We start from the raw sequence: 23,650 nt of genomic DNA, 5'->3' as shown, positions 1-23,650 counted from the left end.
ATATTTTTAAAAGACATTTTAAGGGCAGCCGCGGAAAGACGACAATGGAAAAATATTTAGGAGTTAATATCGACAATGAGTTGAAATTTTCTAAGCATATTGAAGATCAAGTTAATAAAGCCAATAAACGACTTGGACTGATCAGACGCTCTTTCGAGTTTCTAGATGCAGAAGCGATGAAGCAGTTGTTTGTTGCTGTCGTGCGCCCGAACCTAGAGTTTGGAAACGTCGTGTGGTCACCGAAACTTGATATGGACAAAAATTTAATAGAGAGTGTTCAAAGACGTGCAACAAGGATAATTCCGGGCTTGAAAGGCAAGTCCTTTGAGGAAAGATTGAAGATTATGAAGCTTCCAAGCCTCCGTTATCGACGTCTGCGTGGGGAACTCATTGAAGCATTCAAGTATACTCATGGCTTATACAAGGTCACAGAGGTCACAGAAGGATTACTAGAATTTGAAACAAAACCAACACCAGGGGCCACGGCTATAAACTAAAAAAATTGCGTTGTAACACATCCATGCGATAAAATTTCTTCTCGCTTCGAGTCACCGACATGTGGAACAGCCTCCCTGATAGCATCGTTGACGCTCCGAGTATGAACATCTTCAAAAACACACTAGACGAAGCTATATATGCAAGAGCATATGTTCAGTCTTAAAATGCCTAGCAAATTACGGACCAGGCACTAAGTCCAGCAGCTATTTCAATCAATCGTCAGTTATGGAAAGATCGGTTTCCAAAGGCCGGATCCCTTGTGAATCAAGTCACGAAAAAATCAAGAATCGGCAACAGGCTATGGGCCTATTTCTTCAGGGCCGACACTTCTATTCTATTCTAAATGGTATATTTTAAAGTTGGCATTTAGAATTCTAGAGGCGGTATATTGCGAACAAAAATTGATATACGTTTGATACACGTAATTGCTTTAAATGCATGAAATACACACCGTTCAGGTACTGAGCTAAGCTGACCCCCAGTTGGGCACGTCTCAGGCTATAGTATGGAATTTTTATGGTTTATTACCAGAAAAAAATATATATATATATATTTCAGATACTTTCTACCGTCTCATTTTTTCTACGTCTTTTTAGTTATGCTGGGTATTAGAATGCGTCGAGCTCTTGTAACATTGACCTTTATCATACATAAGACTGATGAAAATTTTGAAGGAAAAATAATGACATAGTTTGTTAGGTCGGACATCACAGTATCTATCACTTTGGCCTGAACCTTGTAAGACTCATGGTTGAACTAGTGTGCTAGTGATACCATGGGTGATATTTAGCTCCTGAAAATGTTTCCGGTTATACTTTCGCATTCGAGTATTTCGATTTTTCAACTTCATTCGTGAGTTATACAGAAATACAGGAAAAAATTCGCATTGACTAAGAAATTTCTTCTAAACTACTGAACCGATTTGAACGAAACTTCGAATATACATTCCTGACCTCCTATTTACGGTGATATTTCTCTCGAGGTAATTTTGTCGATTTTGTCTTAGTTCGCTAGTTCACGGTCGGGACGAAATGATATTGTTAGGCTTTAATTGATAACGAAATACTGAAAAAATCTGTAATTTTCCCTATCGCAGGGCATTGAAGATTTGGACTAGCGTCACTAGCGTCATTTGACACATCCTTTCGCAAACCACATCTGATGCTTCAACATAATGGTGAATTTCGCAGTAGTTGGAGTAACTTTTCAGCAGCGGGACTTGCCAAAACAACAAAACGATTTTGGGCACTAGATGCAATTTAATTATTCTATACTGGAGGCCTTGTGACTAATAGTGAAATATTTTTTTCAGATTATTCATGCCCATAACCGAATAATTTGATGAGCACATATTCAAATTCGCACATTTGGTCTATTAATTCCTGCAAAATTCACGTACAGCAAAACAGTTCGGCAACAATCGCTAATCATTATTGTCACCAGTCGATGCAAACTAAATAATTCGGGAAGACAAAATAACTCTAATGAATAGCGTTTGTTATCAATATCATGAATGTGACGGGTAATATTTTGCAGAAAAAGGATACGACTATTACTACATTTTTAATAAAAATTCACTCATGGTAATTCCTGCTCCTCCTCCAAGATGAATCTTCTCATTTGTTCTTTACGCAAATTAGACGGTTCGTCGGTGCTTTTTGTACAGAGGATATGAATAGCGCATTGCACTCTCTCTTCGGCAACCTTAATTAAGCCTGTGCATTGGTGACTCGTGCAATGCTTCTGCGTTATGTACTTACTTGTGCGTAAAATATGATATTTCGCGTCGATTCTTCCAGGTATGTTAATAAAATTATGAATTTCAGTTTCATTTAAGTTGTGTTTTTGATATTCTGTTGGGAAATTAATTTTTTCTGCGAATGACAGCTTCACTTTTTCTGACGTCATTGCTTACGTTACATCTTTGTAGTTTAAATCTATTATAAAAACGATAAGATTTACTCGGTTCCATTCATGAACAAGAAGCGACCATAATTGGTCACTCAAGCTGTATTAAATTTTTGCGCGGATAAATGCAAGGAGAACTGAGAAATTAATGTATAATAAAATATGGAGAAGCGACACTTCAATTTCAATTTACCGAAAACTTTGATTTGTTTCTGTGCAACGTATTGTTTTTTATCTTGAACTGCCACAATCATCTGTGCTAAATTCGATGAAGGATGCACGGGCATAAGAATATTTAACAGAGATTTAAAGATGATTTTATGGCTGTCCACGACGCACGATATCTTCACAAAGTCGAATCTGAGTTGATTTATTACCGAGATGATTATTAAATCATCAGTGCATTGTTTCGCACTCATTATCAGCGATGTAGTCATAAGGCAGGGGCAATGCCGTGCACAATCTAGTACGTGATCTGCTACCTACCTGAGACATCGAAATTGGATTGGGCATGACGACCTCTTACCCGGCCCGAAATACACTAAAAACCAGGGTTTTTACAGCGCCTTAATTGGTCACGAATATCTGCTACTATAAAACATAGTAAAAACCAGTATTTATATATCGAAGCAGTCTAAAATGAAATAACTTTATCAAAAAATTTCACACCGAAGAACAAATCCACAATGTTGCGGGGACTGATGATTGGACTTCTGATTCTTTTATTTCCCACTCGCAGTTGCGGCAAATTTACTCAAATCGTAATTGAAGGGACAAAAAGCCAAGAACAAAAATTTGACAGTTTGAAGTCTGTTTTTAGCGAATTAATTTTGATAAATTTTTCAGAGGAAAATTTGTTGCTTCTACTTGACCCAGCACTAAGGTACACTGAGAGTTTCTCCGACGTCGTCGATTTGACTTTGGCCAATACATCTTCTCCTTGGAGTGTGTATTATTGGGATGCGTTAACCACAAATAGATCAATTCCCAGGGAATTTATCCGAGGAAGCTTTATGACTGTCGTTATGGTTTTCTGCAATGACCCATCGCAATTTTTGAATCAGCTTGCTAGTTCTTTGGTCTGGAACCCGGAACTTATTGTCCTTTTTTCTTTGAGAGCGGACCTTGATCACAACGCCGTTGCAAATCACAACGTAGTGCAAAGATCGCAATACATAACATTGATCAGACCAAGCGCTTCGAAAAAGTCATTTTTACTGTACAATGTACGTCACAGTATTTTCGACCCCCCAGGAGCAAATAAAACAGTTCTTCTGTTGGTTGGCATGTGGGACTCCCAGGCCTATAAGCACAAGTTCAAACAACCTAAAAGAAGAATTGACAGCTTCAGAAAAGTAAATATCGATTTGGCATCAATATGCTATGATTTTCCTTTCATGTACGATGGACCCAACAACACGTGTCCTGGAGCAGCCTTTGATATGCTAGACATCTTGGCTGCGAAACTTGACTTCACGTATACGTGGCAAGATCAAAGTACCGATGGTCGGTGGGGATCCAAAGAAAATGGAACGTGGACCGGAATGTTTGCGGACTTACTATACCACAACAAATCTATTATCATTAATAACATCGAACTGACGTTAGACAGGCAGGAGGCTTTCGACATGACGTACCCGTACTTCAGTGAAGGGTTCAGCATCATGCTCAAGATCCCTGACCCGTTGCCGAGGTGGCGTGGATTGTTATACCCATTCACTCGCCAGGTTTGGGTATATATCGTCAGTATGGCGGTCGTGGCGGTGCTGCTCTTCACTTTTGTGATGTCCTTCATGCAAAATTTCAAACCTCATCACAAAGGTTTTTTACAGGTAAGTGATGAAATTATGCCGAGTGTAGCCCAAAGCGCATACTGTGGTAGAGACTAAGTTATTGTTTCGAAAGGACCTCTTCGTTTCTATATCGATTTCTTGAATCTTGCCACTTTATTTAAGATCAATGTAGTATCTGCAGGAGGTAAACTTAACGTTGCATTGACGCTCAAATTCACGATCTCTAAACACGCTTAACAATTTGCTCGTGTTGACCAATGCCGAAAGAGCCTAGTGATTTAATTCTTGGTTTGCGGATACTTTAATTCTCGCCGTTCTTATTCCTATATAAAGAACTGATAATCAGACTTACCGTTTGTTGGTAAAAGGTTAAGTCATAACATGTCTTCAATCTTACTGGCCAATATGTTTTATCAAAACTTATCGTGGAGAATTCGCAGCATTTAAGAATTTATCTCAGTATATTCAAATTTTAACTTATGCAAATATATCCACAGATGCTGGCCAGCTTGTCAAACCAAGGCTACAGTAATGAGGTGCATGGTTGGTGGATGCACGTGTGGATGCTCACGTGGTGGTTCATGTGCTATGTTCTTTGTCTGGCGTACACGTGTAACCTCGTGGCCTTTCTCACCATCACCGTGCCTAGGAAGCGCATTGAAACAATCGACGAACTGGCCGACTCGAATGTCATGTGAGTAATACGAATTTGCACCACACTGAATCTATTTAAAAACATATAAATTGATTTAATGTTTTTTCTATAACATATTTCATTTCTAAAAACATATAAGTATTTTTTTATGATGAAGAATAACATTCTCTGGATAGATTATATGCTAAGTACTTACATGATTCATATTCAATTGAACCATACTAAATTTGTATGTTAAAGTCTGTTCAAATGTTTTACATACATTATCAATGTTGATTCTGATCCATTTACCCGACACCGACTCCTACTAAACATTCTGTTTCATATATATTATATATTTTACCTCCCAATATAGTAAAGCTCTCCCAATGAACTGGATGGCAGTTCTCCCTGCCATCCAGTGGAGAATCAAAAACTAGGCAGGGTGGCCCAGTGGTTAAAGTTCAGAGTACCGAGATTGGCGCAGAGAGGCGCGGGTTCGGTCCCAGCTCTGTGCGCCAGTTTCTGGTCAGAATCGGCAAGGAGGCCGGGAGGGTAAGCACAGCAGAATTTGAGCAGTGAGTTGCGAGTTCGAGACCGCAAAATTCTGTGAATGTTCTGCGATGTTAAGAATCGGCGACAGGCCTACGGCCTAATAAACGCTGAAACCGCTATTCTTATTATTTATTATTATTAGAATCATGTTACGGCTGGAGATTCAATTCTTGTGTACTTGCTTTTTAGACCCTCATGGTTGGACCGGAGATTCGGATAATAGTAAAAATTATTTATAAATCTGACCTCACCCGATATTTTTCAGCCACTTGGTACAATTTAATTCATTTAGTTATGTGGGTTTATTTCTTTATTATTATTTATTTAAAACAAAAATTAGTAGTATCAATAGATCCAACATAATTTTTTACTTCTATAATCCACTGCAAAAATACTTGAGGAGCTTCCATTCCGATAATTTTTATTATCTGCGTGGCAAATTTCCTCAAAATGAATCATCAATCGTGTAACGACATTTACTCATTATATTTTCTTTAGCGAAGATTGAAATGCTAATCACGGGAAGATTTTCCTGGTAATATTTTTGCAGCGTGGCGATGGAAAATTACGGTAACTACGTACCGGAGGCGCTCCGTGAGTCGTCCGACCCAAGTTTGGCGAAAATTGGAGCAAGGTTTGATCTATACGAGGCCAGCGAATGGGACTCAGTGATTAAGGGCAAAGTAACGAAAGGCACCTATGCAGTTATTAATGGGCAATCATTCCACTACTTCTACAGGAATTACTTCAACTTAACGACTCAGTGCTACTTCATGCGAGAAGTGGTAAGAATCACTTGAGCATCAACAAAAAATTTCACTTGCAACATTAGCCTTGCGCGACATTCTTCCATCATGCACAAAAATTAGAGATTATTCTGACGTGTAAGCGACAACAATTTACGATCTATTTCCTTTTGTTATTGTAAGTAATATATTTAGATGTTCAAATATACTTCACGAATAATTATTTCGACTGTATTTGTGGCACGCAGTTGTACCCAAGTTTCGTAGTGTACTACCTACGCAAGAACACGCCCCACACGGAGCTGCTGTCTGAGAACCTGCAGCGCCTCGTGGAGGCTGGTCTCGTCGGGAAGCTCTACAACAAACACATGATGAAGGACGCCCCGCCTGACCAGGCAAGTTCCATGCTACGGCCGAGTATCGGTATTAAAACATTTGTTCTGCAAGTATAGAACTGTATTAATACATGGAGATTTGTACGGAAGAAAAAATGTTTTGAGGCGTGCTTTGTTGAAATAACTGAACAGGTTGGTTCAGAATTATTTCAAAAAATGAGAATCTGTAAAAAAATTGACGTAACAACAGCAGGCTGCGGTGAATTTATGTGGATTGAATGAAAATATTTGTTTGGTTGAAAAACTTTTATAAAAAAATCTTTGTTGTAGAAAAGATGATTGAATTTCCGATCGAACATAGTGAGCGAAATCTTAATCAAGCAAGCTCATGATTGATGTTATCTGGTGCCTTGAAGACTGATAAAAATGCACGAGTAAGAGTATTTTGCTTCTGGTAATTTAACAGTTGACATTACGTTACTCTTTACGTCAACACTATATTCCATGCGATTTTTTCACGACCCTAAGAAAACAAAGCTCAAAGCTTTAAAAAGGCACGCTGCACAGAGGAGTATGCTGTCCATTGGGAGTATTCCTTTACAGAGAGTTGTTTGTACACGTTCCAATTTGTCTGTTGCTATATAAGGGTTGGAAATAGTAAAGCCAAATTTCCCAGCTTATAGTTCGCAATATATTCTGGTTGAGCCGTAATGACTGTCAAAGCTCGTACTATGCTTTGGTGAGTCGTAATGACTGTCAAAGCTCGCACTATATTTTGGTGAGCCGTAATGACTGTCAAAGCTCGCACTATATTTTGGTGAGCCGTAATGACTGTCAAAGCTCGCACTATGTTTTGGTGCGCCGTAATGACTGTCAAAGCTCGCACTATATTTTGGTGCGCCGTAATGACTGTCAAAGCTCCATCTCTCAGGATGATGGCCTGCAGGCGTTGACGATGCCCCACCTCGCGGCCGCCTTTATCCTCTGCCTCTGCCTGTACGCGGTCGCAACTTTGTGCCTCCTGCTGGAGCTGCTCACGGCGCGTCGAGTGCGACAGGGCAAAAATACGTTCAAAATGGAAACGTTGTTTGTGGGATAGCTTTCAAATGGGAGATATTTTCCAGCACACAAATTGCCTAGTATACCACCATAAATTTCATATATCCCATTCATAATCGCGCAACTAAATAGCGTTATGATGTTTAACCAAGCACATTTTTGCGATGTTGAATTTTGCACAATGATTCAATTGAGCTAACATAAAAAAGAAAGCATTGGTACAGAACTGCGGCTATTCTTTTTCTTTTTGAATTGTACATTGAAAAATGTTGGGAACAGCTGTGAGTTTAAAATTTGTTTCTAGGAAAAGATGGCTATGGCATTTCAACCAAAATTATCAACTTATTTTGAATAACTTTTTCATGGAATCAAAATTATCAGTCATACCTGAAAATTTTAATGAATGATTTGTTGTGTACAAATCTACATGGCGTCATGCATTCCCCAAACACAGTTCGCGGCCGCTCCGGCTTATGATTCCATAATGCGCGCAGGCTGGCATGGATCCTAGTTAGGAGATCTAATCCTTTTTATTCAGACGCTAATACACTGCTGATGGTGGTTGTGGTTCTGTAAACGACCTTACAGTGCAATGTCTCCTATACATGATCAATGATTCTAAACATGCACAGTGCACACAAACGCAAAACATGCACAATGCACAGCCGATTCTAAACGTGCACAATGAGGCGACATCTGGTTAGCTTTATTAACGAACACATTCGGTTAATGACGACGCCGGCATGGTTGGAGGCGCCGATTGGTTATAGGCGAGGCTTGGTTGATGGCAAAGTTTGGTTGATGGCGATGCATGGTTGAAGCCAACATCCGTTTGAAGCAACGTTTGTTCGATTGCAACGTTCGTTTGAAGGCAACGTTCGCTCGAAGGCAACGTCTGTTTGAAGGATCGTCCGTTTGGAGGCAACGTCCGTTTGGTGGAAACGTTCGTTCGAAGGCAACGTCCGTTTGAAGGCAACATTCGTTTGAAGGCAACGTTCGTTTAAAGGCAACNCAACGTTCGTTTGAAGGCAACGTTCGTTTGAAGACAACGTTAGTTTGAAGTCAAAGCTCGTATGAAGGCAACGTTCGTTTGAAGGCAACGTCCGTTTAAAGGCAATGACGTTCGTTTGAAGACAACGTTAGCTTGAAGTCAACGCTCGTACGTAGGCAACGTTCATTTGAAGGCAACGTTCGTTCGAAGGCAGCGTTCGTTCGAAGGCAACATTCTTTTGATGGCAGCGTTCGTTTGAAGGCAACATTCGTTCGTATTCAGCATTCGTTCCAAAAAAGCGCTTGAGTGAAGGAATTTAAATTCTTTGAGAAAAGCCAGTGGTGCAAGCATCGCTGACGTCAACGGAGGATCAAAACCGCATACTCAAATTTGAATGTAATCACAGCCCTGAAATTGCGCACTTAGTCAATAATATGAGGAATGTTGTCACTTTTAATATCATTATATAACGTAGAAATTATTTATCTAATCATTTTATTAGTATTTTATTAGTATAAATATCGATTCCGTTCATTACATAAATATTATTTTCAGAACTTTGAAAGTTCCTGCATTATTATGGTTATATAATAGAGATGAAATTTTAAGTGAGAGGCGGACTGTGACTTCACTAAAAACTGATATAACTAAACATTCTGGATTTTAAAGGCTTCTATGCTTCGAACAATAATTCTGTTATCAAGAATAAAATTATATAAATAAAACATCTATGTGTTTTTTGGGTTAATTCCATGCAGAACTCTTGCTTATTAGGTAAAGAATCCAAATATTCTTGTCATGAGCTTGCATAGAATATGAGAATATGTCGCCTTGATAATTGAAACGAATATTTGATTGAATCGAACTATCGAACATTTGATTGGAAATATATGGCGGGCTCCCTTTTATATGAAAGGAATCTCAAAGAAGAGATTAAATTTTATTCTTTCAACCTTTAAAATAAATTTATAAACACGCGCTATAATGTAGAACAATATTGATCCTGATAGCCGGGACCAAAATTCCGATCAGAGATTCTGGAAGATCAGAAACGATGTAATTAGCATGAAGCAGTTCTAAGCTGAATCTTAGTTCTAAGCGAACATCGAACTTCAAAACACATCATCGAAATTCGGGAATGATTTCTGCATGGCATTCGAGTCTGCATAGCTGAATATCTCAATTAAATGACAAATTAATGAATGGTTCATAAATAATGATTCGTGATGCGCTTGACTGTGGTGGAAGTTTTTGCTCAGCTTCACACCGAACAATCCGTTGATATTTTCTTGGAATCGGCCGGAGCATATTTTAGTAGCTTCATCTGAATAACTGAACATTCAAAAGCTGCTAGCTGCAATATGTCATCATTTTCTATTAGATCATGCAGAGAAAAGTTTCGTTGCCATTCTGGTTTTAATGGCATTTGCAAATTATTAGTCATCATTTAATTTACAGTTGATGTGATGAGAAAATATAGTTTGGATCTGCTTCAGATATGCGAAGCTGAATTGATTAAGAAATTGTGCAAATTAAAAATTTTATTTTACATTTAAACGCAATTGAAAGTTGTTGTTTGAGTTGAATTTCATGAAAGTAATTTGCCTTTAATATCCATTTACTACCAAAATTATAACATAAACTTGAACAATCCTCTATTTGCTGTTAATATAATGGTAATAGTGATGAGAGCGTTCATTAGCACAAATATGCCCTGTCGGGTGCCTTAATAGCGCAGATTACTGTTGGTTGGGCTTCAAACCCGGAACTCACTTATATAATCTCGCTCCAATCACACATGCACATTGATTATACAAAAAAATCAGGTTTCAAAAGACAATTCAGTCGTTTCTGAATCATTTTTAACTCCATTATATATTCAGGTAAGTATTGTCGGCTAAAAATCGGCAATACTGTGCTCATATAAATTGCTTATATTTAAACATAAATAGAATTGAAAATATATCTATAATTTAGAAGTTGATGACTGATTTAAAATAACACTACTTCCAGAATTCAAAGCCAGTAACTCATATTGTGACCGAGAGTCAGTGTAAGCAGTGAAGCCAAGCTTTACTGGGGTCTTTCTTCCGAAGAAAGCAAACAGTTGAAACAATTCGTTGACCAGGTGCGAGTGTTGTCAACTGGGTCATGTCATTCATGGCTGAGTTGACGGCAATGTTGACAGTTAAGTTGCAACCCCTGTCGATAGCTGAATTAAAATATTGGATCATCACTTGCTGTTCACTGCAGGCCTAGTCTCTTAACATTGAAAACTTAATGGTTTTCATTGAAAACTTAAAATTTCTGCTCACAAATGCTACTAAAATTACAAAATAATGTGATGCACATCAAGATGCCGCATACACTGTTGCATGAGCCATCGACGATGTTGCATAAATACTGTTTTTTAGTGAACAGACTGCAGTCGTCCGCTTTGTTTGGAAAATTTTGATTCAAACGAGCACAACACTCACATCAAAATAGCAACAAAAGATCCATAACACCAATAAGCAACAAACAGTAAGGCTCGCGCGAAGTGTTTGAGATCTGCGCCGGGAGTTCGCTCACCAGTCGAGCTCAGACTTTAAACAGTCGAGCCGTTGACCTCAGCTTGGATGGGGACCACTCCGCACCCTGACGACGCATTGCACGAATTTTAGGGTTCCCATAAATCGTCAACTGGAAAACTTTGCTGCCTCTGGTAAGAGTACCAACAGCTATCCTAATTAATGCTGATTCCCTAATCCAAAAGCTATACTAAATTATTATATATGTAGAATTAAGTCAACGGATCAATTTTCAGATTCAACGTTCCAGAGTGTAAGATAAATATTTTTTAGGCCATGCATGACAATGCTTCATAGAATATTGATTGACCACAGTAAAATGTTGATGACACATTACGCAAGTCTCCCTAAAAATTAGATCCCACACTCATTCCTATCTTTCACTGTTAATTTCGGCTATTTTTCGCATCCAAATTTCGAATAGAGTTACCATGCAAATAGATATAACTTGTTATTATGATGGAAAATAACTAAATAGTAGGTAATTTATTTTGTAGTCATGAGCTATAAATTCTGAACATCGCAGAATTTTCACCGCTTGCCGTGATTGTCAATGGACGATGCTACTCGTCCTCTTCGCAATAAAACTTTTCGAGACAACTAATTATTATAATAAAATTATTAATAAATGTTTATAAAATGATTCTAATTTAGGTTGTTAATCATGAAGAAATAAACTAATAAATTTCGAACAATTTGGGCTTTTGCAGCTATTTGCCATTATCGCTCGAACCTAGTAACAACTGTGAGGTTATTGATGATATAAAATTATTCTTGTACAGAACTGATCTCGATCGCCACATCAGGACGCACTACAACAACAAGAGGTATAAGTGTCTCTTCAAGTTCTGCACCTATGCAGCAACTCATAAATCTCACATCACTATTCACCTCGACGGAAAACAGAGACAACGGCTTCTATTAAAATTTTAATCGTATTTTGCCGAGGGATTAACCCACAATAGTCCTACATGCTTTGGATATTAATCAATGTTGGAAAATTTATTAGCCTACCAAATTTATTAGCCTACTATTTGTTGTTATATACTAAAAACTTAGTTATTTTACACATGCGGGTGACTATGAAATTCAAATGAGTCAGTTCACTCGCTTTTGAACAAGATAATTAATCGTTAAACGCTGCAAATAACTTGGAACTCAACCCAAATCGAAAATTTTGTTGGTCTTACGCCTGCGCACTGCTCATTTAGTCACGGCCATTTTCATCAGACTTCGTGGTGGGAGGATGCTACTTCGTGACACAACGCATGGATGGGAAGCGATACGACGACAAAGTTCACAAAAAATAAGCGTATAATATCGATGGTAACTTACTCAATGAAGAAAACTTTGAGATGCTTCCAGAACACCGGTATATATTGCGGCGTTGACGGTAATCGGTGTTTACGCATACCGGCAATTTTTATTTTGTGCGCGAAGCAAATATAATTTACGAAGTTAAAATATTGTACAACGTTCACTTTGGTATAATGAATGAATGTCTAATTGAATCACAACTTAACTTCTTACTAAAATGATGGCTTCCTGAACCCTATCACTAAGAAGACTTAGCAAGCAACACAGCACCATGTCAAGTGGATGTAACGATCTATCCAAGTGTAATAAGTAATTGAAAGCGAACTAATCCTATCCAAGGTGCGCATTCATAGGGAATCAGATGCCACTTGTTTAAATGAAAAATGCTCTTAGCAAACAGTTCAACGATGTAGGTACTGCACACCTAGGGTCGACCGTACTGTCATTTGAAAATATGTTAACGTAACATCCCGGCTCAACGCTAAAACATACAGACAAATAAGCAAGCCAACCAATACATATTTGACAAGGAACTTGTCGAAATACTCTCCGATGAGGTATATTTCTCAAGAGCCCTAATGCCGCTTGAATAGTTCAACGCTTGAAGCAAAATAAGTTTAAAAAAACGGACAATATTTTACTACAATGACGTATATCGGATTTGCTGTTTTATTGACAATACATTTTATTATCGGCTCCTGCTTAATTTTCATGACCTTTAGACTAAAATAAATGTTGCATTTGTCAGCAGATTATTACTGCTTCTTTTGCAATGATATGAAGGTGTGTGGTCAAAATAGTCTATGTGTCCACCTCCATATTAGCTGTCATATTGACTCACATTGGGGCTATTCTCAGTGTTCCCTGTGTTTGAGCAGTTTTTGGACTTGAGGAAAAAGGTGAGAGGGTAAATGAGGACTGCTGATCTGGATTCTGAAGAACCGATTGAAGTAGGGGAGACATTGTCGATATTGTTAGGGAAATGAGAATCTCAGTCCACAATTCCATCGTACATACAGAAGAAGACGCAGAGTAAAGAATACTTCCTGGAACACAGGTAAATTTATTGCATTTTGAACGCCAACATGGAATTTTAGTCAAGTGAAAAGAACAATTTCAATTTCGAAACTCGTTAGTAAGGCTTGTTAGCTTTCCGTAACAGTTGCGAGTGCGACCTTGTTTGTGTGAGCCAGAAATGAACAGTTTCAAGCTAATACAAAACTGAACTCATGGACAAGAATTTATTAATAACATTTTGACACGAATCTGGAATTTTAGACGCAAAAGTAGCATAAGTTGACTTATTATTAACTCTGTTTGAAAACTAATCACAACCCACAGCATCCGAACGACTCAACAAGTGGACGAAGGAATTATGATTGTGATTTAAGGGAGATATCCTGAACAGTTTTACACAGAACCAAGGTATAATTTTTTATAACGATTGCAGAATTGCGTGATATGGATGATTAGCGTTTTTCCAGTCGATGTGGACTTGGAAATGGCAAAAAATATAATATAGAGTTTGGACAATATTTCCCCTGTCACTATATATACACCTGAATTCCTACAAACCTCACTCATCCGCGACAATCTTTCACTAACGTTTCACTGTGGATAGTATCTCGAAGATACGATTCACTCTCCTGTTCTCTAAAAAATTGACTATATGAACGAAAAAAACAGACCCTTGCAAAGAAACTGTTCCGCATTAGATTGATGTTTTTCAATGATGTGCACTTATGCCAATTATATTTCAGTTGCTCTACTTGAAGCGGTGTTATTTATTTCAAGTTAACTGGTGGTACATAAGAGCTAGTATATGCCGCTAACGCAGCGTCTCACATGTGCCTCGTGAATCAACAAGTTAGTTCGTCTGATTAGAAAATTTACTGTTTGTAATATTTGTAGCTTGCAAATATCCATCAATAGTTATGAGTATTCATTAAAAAAAATTAAAAAAAATAGGTTGGAAGTAATTAAAAATTTTCTACTTTTTAATTTTAGAATTGGCAAAAATGAAATTTTTTCTGAATAAAAAATCTCTGAAAAAGCCTTTGAAACACAGCCTAAATTGACTATGAAGCATTATCGATGGTCTTCGCACTTACAAATTGAGGGTGAAATTTATAAAGCATGGTAACAGAACTTTTTAATTCAAGCCGGCCATAGAATTACCAAGGCGGTCACAGTAGGATCAATAGTCTAAACTGCGAGCAGCTGCCAACTTCAGTTTCAAATTAATTTACAAAGCCTCTTATAAACAAAATTAATAAGTAATAATAACAAAAGTATTCGATGGACACTAGAAAGAAGTCTAATGGCACATAAATATCTAATTAATGACTTATCTTTTTGCCACTCATATGGGACGACGTCGGGATAAAAATTTGAGAAATATTCGACCAGCTAGTATGCTCACTTACATGGAATGGAGCTACTTAGAAGATTTCAGCAGTAAGACTGACAAAAAGGTTCCAATAAACGATCCAACTATGGTCGGACGCTGCAACGCAAGCTTCCTAGCATTGCAGTGTAGTTCTTCCAACATGATACTAGCCAAGTGCCTTTTTACTCAGAAAAATGTATTAGCCATTGCCCAAATAATGATTCACTTTCTATCAGCAGGGTTTGCAGAGAGTGGACGTAGCTCTGATTATACGTCATTTGCGGGCTAACATGGGTCAGTATGACCCAAAGAATGAAAAAAAGCATATAAATCCCCTCATCCACATTGACACATTTACTCACATCTGTCTATGTCTTACTAATGTCTCGAGAGTTCATGCATTCCCTACCTCCATTGAGGCTCGCGTGTTATGATTTGAGAGAATATTTCTGCACCAACAACACACCGACGGCGCAGCTATTGTTCCTCCGATTAAATAAGAGTTCCTATAATTGTCTGGCGGTAAACGTTTGAAAATACTTTTATCGGGTAGGTAGAAAAAGCTTCAAGCTACGAATACAATGAAGACAAAGCATTTACATTTATATCTTCTCCTAAACTACCAATTACGAGTATATAGAAAATGTTACTATGTTTGATGATGATTATGTTACAAAGTTGCGACGTTCAGTGTTCAGGTAAGCATTTCGTTATCCGTTCCTCATTCATATTCGTTGCGATACTCTCAATGCTCGTGTTTCTCAATGCTCTGGCAAGCGAGCGTCGAATAAAGTCCCAAAATGATGGACGAATATTCATTCACAATTCTATTTATTTACGAAACCAGCCAACGTCCTTAAAATTTCAAGTCTCAATAATTAATGTTGTGGGCCTGTCTAGAGAAGCTGACTGCATTATTTAAGTCGTTCAGAATTAAAAAATTAGTTGATCACTGGAGGCGTGTGACATTTGCAAATCTGTTATATATTTTTCGCCGGTGTCAGCCATCGGCGATTTTGTGCACGATGGATTGAATAAATTGAAATCTTTATATCTTGTTCATTATTGATGCTTAACGGCGGTATATAATGGTGCATTCACCATGAAGCTCCCCTGCCACCGAGATGTTGGTAAAGATAATGAGAACGCCGCTCCTGCTCGGGGTGGCTCACTTTATTTTATCAGGCGTGGTCGAGTCGTTTCCAACGTCGCCAAAATACGTACCGTCACAATTGAGCCTCTTGCTAGTCGATCTTTTGACCAATATTCTAACGAAGACAAATACTTTGATTATCATCGATCCTGCAGTGAATGATGATATTGAAGCTTCAAATGCTCTTCGATTTGCATTGGAAAAGACTATACATCCTGTGATTCTCATGACTTGGGCATACAATTTTAGTGACGGTTCCATACCTCCATATCTCATCCGAGGTAATTTCACGACATGTCTGTTGGTTTTCATCAACGATCCGAAGTCATTCTTTGATCAAGAGCAAAAATATTTTATTTGGAACCCGGACTACCTTATGCTTTTATCTCTTAACGAACATCTGAATCACCAAGACTTGGTCAAGCATAAGCTGGTTCAGCGATCCAGGTTTATATCGCTCATACGACCCTTTTCCAAAACAGAATTCGTGTTTGATAAGGTGCGACATACAATAGCCGACAGCGACAATAAAACTCAGTCCGTACTCCATTCAGTTGGTAGATTCAAGCAACCGATGAGCAATTACAATAACATATTTTCTGATGAAATTCGTAGCCTCGATGGATCCCATCTCGAATTAGCAACATTCTGCCTGGATTTTCCGTTCCTGTACAAACCCAAGGTGGAGGTAAAATTTGAAATTGGAAACAAGACCAAGGAAGTGAAGTGCGTAGGCATGGCTTTCGATATCCTCGATATCTTAGCTCAGAAGTTGAATTTCACATACTCTGCTCAAGATTTCCCAGCTGATGGAAACTGGGGCTCTCAAGTGGACGGGAGATGGACTGGAATGTTGGCGGATTTGGCTTACAACAACAAGTCCCTCATTATTAACAACTTACTCCTCACGGAAGTTCGATCAGACGAATTTGATGCTTCCTACCCCTACTTCGCCGAAGGTTTTAGTGTCATGATCAAGGTTCCGGACCCGTTGCCGAAGTGGCGAGGCCTCTTGTATCCTTTTGCTAGGCTCGTCTGGCAACTGTTCCTGACAGCGACCTTCGTCGAGAGCGTCCTGTTGACTGTGGCTCTCTTCGTGATGCACAACAACCGGGACTTCATTAATGGATTTCTGCTGGCAAGTATTTGATTTAATTCCTAATGTGATAATGCGTTGACATGACTTCTGGCTACAAGCTTTTTATGTAAATACGTGAGTGAGACCAGACTTGATTTTATGACGACTCTGGAAACGACCTCTGGTAACTCCTTGAATGTGGTTCATTCGGAGAACTCATTTTTTACTATAAAAGAACGTGATTTATATCTCTTCGTCAGTTGAAACAACTTCGGGCTCTTTCGGTACTTAATTATTATGTATTTTTTTCGGCGAACAAAAATTTCTTGATCGTAACAGTCATGAAATGCTCTCTGCTCAGGTGCTGGGAGGCCTAACCAGGCAAAGTATGACTTTGCGGCTGCGAGGTTTGTGGGAATACGAATTTTTGGGCGTGTGGTGGGCAGTGAGTTTCGTCATCACTACGGCCTACACTGGCAACCTGGTGGCCTACCTCACCATTACCGTCCCGCAGAGAAGGATTGAAACCATCGATGAATTAGCTGCTTCACCAATAATGTTCGTTTTTCTGCCAGCATAAGCTCTTTTACGGAACTCTCAGCATAAAGTCTCTGCATGAATTTACTGAATAATCCTGTTCACATCAACAAACATTATTCAATCTAAACTGTCTCTCATAATTTGTCCTCTCTTTTTTGCATCCATCCAAAGTAATTATGAATTCGCAAGAACAGAAAAACAAAAGTTTTTTTCTTAGTCAACTCAACTTCCATTACCAACCAGGTGAAATTGCTCGAATCATACGCATAGTTACAAAAAGCTTGATAAATTCAAACCATTTCTTACAGACCCAGCATGGCAAACATTGGCAACTTTGTCCCCGAGGCGCTCAAGAATTCTGAGGATAAAGCTCTGGCAAAGATCGGTAAAAAGTTGCACATCTTTCGGTTTGCCGACCGAGATGACATGTTCCTTAATAAAGTGGCGGGCGGTTCGCATGCAGTCATCAACGGAGAGTCGTACAACATGTTCGTCAGAGATTCCTTCGGCTTAAATTCCAAGACCTACATGATGAGAGAAGTGGTACGGTAATTTTTGGTTCTGTGGTTAAACCAAGTAACATATCAGAATTTTGGAAGACAAAATCTAAGCAATACGTTCAACGATCCTTTACTAAACTTTTTGAATCTTTGGCCAAAAAAATAATTTTACAATTGTTGGTAACAGAGAAATTGATTGTTGGTAAAAGAAAATAATATTTAACAATGGTTCTTATTTTCAACTCTATCGCATAGGGGTCGTAGATGAATTCATACTCAATGGAAAAATAAACGGCAGATTTAACCATGCGTGAATCGCACGCCTAAATAGCTACCATACTGTATGGGTAAAATCTTAAATTTGGCTGAAAATTTTAAGGCATTTTGTTATTTAGATTTCAGCGGCCTGGCCTGACTTCAAGTGTTAAACTCAGAGGTATAGAGACAGTTCCAAGCAGTAGAAAACAATTAATGCCTTCGAATACATATGACCCAATCTATGACATCCCAACTCAAATTTATTTTCCCTTGTATCCACATCAATGACTGACATTTTAATGAATGAATTAAATTCTCGAAGCTTTTATTTGGGCACTTCATTTAATAAAATTAATTTTGCGTGCGCACTTGATAGATCTACCCGAGCTACGTGGCGTACTACCTGCCGCGGAACACAGTCTACACCAGCCTCCTGTCGGACAACATGCAGCGACTGGTAGAGTCAGGGCTGTTGAAAGAGGCTTACAAGCATCATGTCATCAAAGAAAAACGACAACTCGAGGTATAATTTAATTCTTATTAAATTTATACACACGATACTTTTGATATACATTTTGTTACAAGATGAGTTGAATACAGAGCAACATTCGATAATGACTAATACTGGTAGTTTACGTACAAATGTTAAAAATAATCTGAAAACTTTTCTGAGCGGTTGCTAAAGCAAGATTCATACATGCGATAGACGCGCTTCCCCATATCCTGTATCAAAATATGACAATTGTCGACTGAAGAAAATTTGTACTTATCTTCTGAAGGGCCTGTTCATTTATTGCCGACAGTAATTGTAGAATATTTTATTATTTAAATGAACATTTATGTACAACTTCATCCGTTAAAAACTTCGGTGTGCACTACATTCTTCGGGTTTGTTTAATTTATAAAATGTGGCGACAGGACGATGGGCAAGTTGCGCTAGGTCTGCAACATCTCGCTGGTGCCTTCGTCCTGATGCCCGTCGGCTACGCCTTGGCCGCCATCTCTTTCGTCGCAGAAGTTTGGCTGCACTCGAGGACGACCGACCGCAAGCTCCTCTGAGTCGCTACAAAACCATTGAGCCTGTTGATCAATTTGGCTTTTGTTAACAATTGACACGACTACATTACTCAGGATAACGACAGCCAATTAGCTCTAAGGTGTGACATAATAAAAAATTATATTTTCGTCATAATCTTGAATTTGAGGGTTCTCGATTCATGTCGAATCATGGTCAAATACGAAAAAATTACGAAATCAAAAATCCTGTATTGTATCTAATTGGCTATTCAGCGTGGCGCATAATCGAGCTTTCGGATTCTGCGCCGAGCTTTTAAATAAATATTATATATCGAGGTTTTAAAATAAAGATGCATAATTCAGGACACATTATTCGAAACGTAACATATGAGTCATACGGCGGTAGAAATTGTCACCATGACACTTCTGGCAATGCGTCCACACACAAATAAAACAGACGTCGTCATCCCTGCAGTGTTCGGCCAGGTTGTCGTAAAGGTCAATTACGCGAGCTAAAGTGAATAAATTGCAACTGTTCATAAGTGTCTTTATTAACCCGTTACTTAACCAATGGTGCGACTAGCGCTAGCACAGGGTTTCAGTGTCCGGACGGACGATTACTTTCAAGAAGGAGGCTTGAGTGAAGGTCTCAGATCGAGGCACAGATGAAGTGAATAATATAACAGAGAAAAAATTAAACTAAAAAAATTTCTACAAACATAGTAATAAAACTTCTGACGCTATGAACTTGCAACCATTAGATCGCTTTCAAAATACTTACACACGAAAATATTTATTCTAAAACCATAAATATTACAAATCATAGAAATGAAGTTCGCAGTATTGCTAATAATTTGGTAGGATTACGATTGACGATAAATCATTGAAGTAATCACTAATTCCTATTTGCACAATAGCCTTACTTGGGAACCAACTGCACACGTGATGCGGACATTAATTTATTTATGTTGCTAACGATAGGGTGGATGGTTGATGTAGTAAACTAATATGCGTATAAAAATTACTTTTTAAAACAGCACTCCTAAAGAGGCCAGTGTCTCCGATATTACTAATGTACAATTAATTTTTGTAATATTAAAAGAAAAATATTTTCAACATTTTTTTAATATATATTTTTTACATTGTTTATTCTGTCAATTAATTCAAGCAATGTCTCCGACTTTACGCAAGTGTGCGAAATTTCAGATAGATTGGACATGTATAAGTGTGTTAAATATCGATTAATCAATTGCAACAGACAAACAACAAGAAGTGTAGTTAAAGAGGAGTGTTGTAATAATAAGCGAAATTTTTAGGTAAAATTCTGTTTGATTCCTATCTGTGCTTATGAATAATAACACGTACATGAATTGCAGCTGCGTATAGGGTTTGTCTACGCGTCAGAGGGATTTTTATGCTTAAAATGCATCTGAATTACTGGTGTTTGTTTGTCAAAGTAATATCCTAACACAGAATCCGATTTCATTTAGAGAATTTGTGAGAATAAGACATTTGCCATTAAGCTTCACCTGCTAGCATCCCGCGACATGATTTTACATCAAACGTGTGCTGCGGTGTGCATCAACTGATGATGAAACGCAAGTCATTTTGCCTCTGTTTACCGAGTAGCTATGCCTGTTGTTACCTTGAATATTTGGAAGGCCTCGGTGCCCCGTTGACCTTAGTGCCCAGTTGATCCATGTACTAAGGAGCGAGTAGACGACATTTCAATACCTATAAGGGATAGAGAAGAAAATTAGGTATTGACATCCAAAACACAATAGGGGCTATTGAAAATAAATGTAAGTTTCCCATAAAAGTTAGAGAAATGGAGTTGGAATGCGCCTAAATAGGCATATTTACGACAAATAAGCAGTCGGTAAAGGTATTGCAGTCCACTTCAGCAATTAATGGAGAGATGAGTGGTAAAATACAATAATGGCTCCAGATAACTCACACATTTAGCTCCAGGCCAAGGCACATACGGCAAACTTTGTTCTTCCGAGATTTGTTTACATAGCAAAGACAGTGCGACTCGAGGGTTTATTTTTGTGTCGGTATCAACGCCCGAACGGTCCGATTACAAATGGCGCGATGCATGGCATGAGGAACCTTTGCAAGATGGAGTCTGCAGGTGGAGTCTGAACCCGCGTGCGCGTCCTACCTACAGTCCTACCAACGGATTTTCTACAAAAATTTGCTAATTTTTTTGTGTTGAATGCACGATAGATTATTGAGAGAATTGAACGATCATGGACACGAAGTTTATCAGGGTTTACCTTTAAATATCGTAAGTTCTATTTTTATTGTGAATAAAACCGGTGTAACTATGACAGAATCAGCAAAGTTTTAATGCATAGTCTCTGACTTCTAGGTTTTTCGTTATTTACTTTGCTTTTTGGGTTTACTCAAAATCATTTTAGATTTTTTGTCTTCATTCGAGCTGTACAGTTGAAGTGAATGCTTTGTTTGTTAATTAAATTTCAAAATGAAACTCATTCTTGAAGAGCAGTTCTGAGTTCCCGCGTTGTTCCGTAGCGGCGCAGCCCGTAGTTCGCTCGGCGAAGTCCGAGACGAGGCGCTTGTGCGCTATCATAATGGAGTTGGTTCGTAAGGAACAATTCATTGAAGAATAACAATCAAAGCAACATATTAGCGTATTTAGGCCATTATACGAAATTCATTAGGCCAAAACCATTAAGAACAATTAGCACAGCAATGTAGGGGGAAAAGTAAGTTAATTGTTCGGAGTGATTACCGTAGACTTGGAGCTGCTCAAACATGCTATCAACTGACTCGCTATTGATGTTATTTTTATGATAATTGGTAATAATGATGCTCAAATGAATGTCGCTAGTTAGTTTAGGTATGCAAGAATCATTTTCAAACAATTATTTCAATCATTGCTTTAGAAATGGGCAAATGGGTCACCTAAATGGCAGGTTAAAGCAACTAGTGAATACTACTGCACTAGGCTGGTGCTGGGGTTTGCACGAGGGACTTTCATATTCAGTGGACTGAAGCTGCTGTTGAACAACAGATCTTCAATGCTTTCTGCTGGCATGTTAATTTTGGCTTGGATTGGCTTAATGGCTGAAAGGCTAATAATAATATCGGTATTTAAATATCACATCTAGATAGATTCGTCTACAGCTAGCACGCTAAATTTTAGTGCAAAATTTCATCTATTCCATATATTTTAGGTGCCATGTTGTAGTGTAATACACATGAAAGAAATTCAAATGGCAATGATGATTGAATAAAAGTCAATTCATTTAGTTTTGTCGAAAGTTAGTGTATCAGTAACAGCCATAAAAGTGCTGCAAAATATCTATTTCACATAGTTTTTAGCGCATTTTCTCATTTATGGAAAAAAATATAACTCAGTACTCACTGCAGTGAATGACAGAGAGCGCATTTTCTCGTCGACAAAAACTTGAGGTCACGGACGGACGGACAGACGGACGGACAGGCAGACAGACAGACAGACGGACATGGCGAGCACAATAGTGCATTTTTTCCATGAATGAGAAAATGCGCTAAAAAGGCGCTATTGTGCTCGTCATGTCCGTCCTTCCGTCTGTCTGTCCGTCTGTCCGTCGGTGACCACATTTTCGTCGACGAGAAAATGCGCTCTCTGTCACTCACTGCAGTGAGTACTGACTTATTTTTTTTTAGTATTAAGGACAATTTTAAAATCCCCCTGGAAAATTATTGTTACGATTTACAACTTTATCTTGTACAGATTTTGTTCTTTGGTTTTCTGGAACATTTCTTGTCTCGAGAAATATTAAATATTAAATTAATATTATTAAATTAAATATTAATATTAAATTAAAATTGTATTCATCTCGAGAAAACGATTCCAAGACGCAGAGGTTTATTTCTATACCTTATACAGTCATCGCGTACCAGCAATTATATATATTAATATTATATTAATATAATATTATAATAAAAATATTTATAATATAATATAATTATTATGTTATTATATTATAATTATATAATTAATATAATATTAATATATAAAATATTAGCTGCCAGTGTGTAGTATTAGATACATTTTACTTTACTCGATTTGCTATGAATTATCAAATTGAGCTAATGCACTTTTAAATTTAATGGCCAGACGTTATGGCTTGAGGTGGGTGGCGTGCGGCAGCATTTATAAATCGTATCCAGATTCTCATATGTTAGGCAGTAAATATTATTTTGGTACAGAATAGGCAAATAAAAGTGTGAACGATATGAATTGTTTGTGAACCATCTTGATTGACTTTGCGTACTATTAGTGGAACGTATCACA

The 23,650-nt window shown here is 38.0% G+C and overlaps 2 protein-coding genes across 2 annotated transcripts; both read left to right on the top strand.

Annotated features, from left to right (window-relative positions):
- The first annotated feature begins 3,230 nt into the window (after positions 1-3,230).
- LOC125178261 (glutamate receptor ionotropic, kainate glr-3-like) lies at positions 3,231-8,533 on the top strand. Its single transcript, XM_047881601.1, has 5 exons — positions 3,231-4,238; positions 4,697-4,893; positions 5,939-6,173; positions 6,383-6,529; positions 7,401-8,533. Exons 1-5 carry the CDS (start codon positions 3,420-3,422, stop codon positions 7,566-7,568), a joined length of 1,566 nt encoding a protein of 521 aa, XP_047737557.1. The 5' UTR covers positions 3,231-3,419; the 3' UTR covers positions 7,569-8,533.
- Positions 8,534-15,085: 6,552 nt separating this feature from the next.
- Positions 15,086-19,383, top strand: LOC125178259 (glutamate receptor ionotropic, kainate 2-like). The gene is made up of 6 exons (XM_047881597.1): positions 15,086-15,089; positions 16,431-17,086; positions 17,388-17,584; positions 17,875-18,109; positions 18,701-18,847; positions 19,243-19,383. Exons 1-6 carry the CDS (start codon positions 15,086-15,088, stop codon positions 19,381-19,383), a joined length of 1,380 nt encoding a protein of 459 aa, XP_047737553.1.
- The last annotated feature ends 4,267 nt before the right edge of the window (positions 19,384-23,650 follow it).

This window comes from Hyalella azteca, unplaced genomic scaffold (assembly GCF_000764305.2).
Source record: "Hyalella azteca isolate HAZT.00-mixed unplaced genomic scaffold, Hazt_2.0.2 contig1118, whole genome shotgun sequence".
NCBI classification, from domain to species: Eukaryota; Metazoa; Arthropoda; class Malacostraca; order Amphipoda; family Hyalellidae; genus Hyalella; species Hyalella azteca.
This window is presented reverse-complemented; position numbering and strand designations above follow the sequence as displayed.

Coding starts and splice junctions, on each gene's coding strand:
- LOC125178261 (XM_047881601.1), top strand. CDS start 3,420: ATGACTGTCGTTATGGTTTTCTGCAATGACCCATCGCAATTTTTGAAT. Junction 4,894..5,938: donor CTGGCCGACTCGAATGTCAT/GTGAGTAATACG, acceptor ATATTTTTGCAG/CGTGGCGATGGAAAATTACG. Junction 6,174..6,382: donor GCTACTTCATGCGAGAAGTG/GTAAGAATCACT, acceptor TGTGGCACGCAG/TTGTACCCAAGTTTCGTAGT.
- LOC125178259 (XM_047881597.1), top strand. Junction 17,585..17,874: donor TTAGCTGCTTCACCAATAAT/GTTCGTTTTTCT, acceptor CATTTCTTACAG/ACCCAGCATGGCAAACATTG. Junction 18,848..19,242: donor AAGAAAAACGACAACTCGAG/GTATAATTTAAT, acceptor ATGTGGCGACAG/GACGATGGGCAAGTTGCGCT.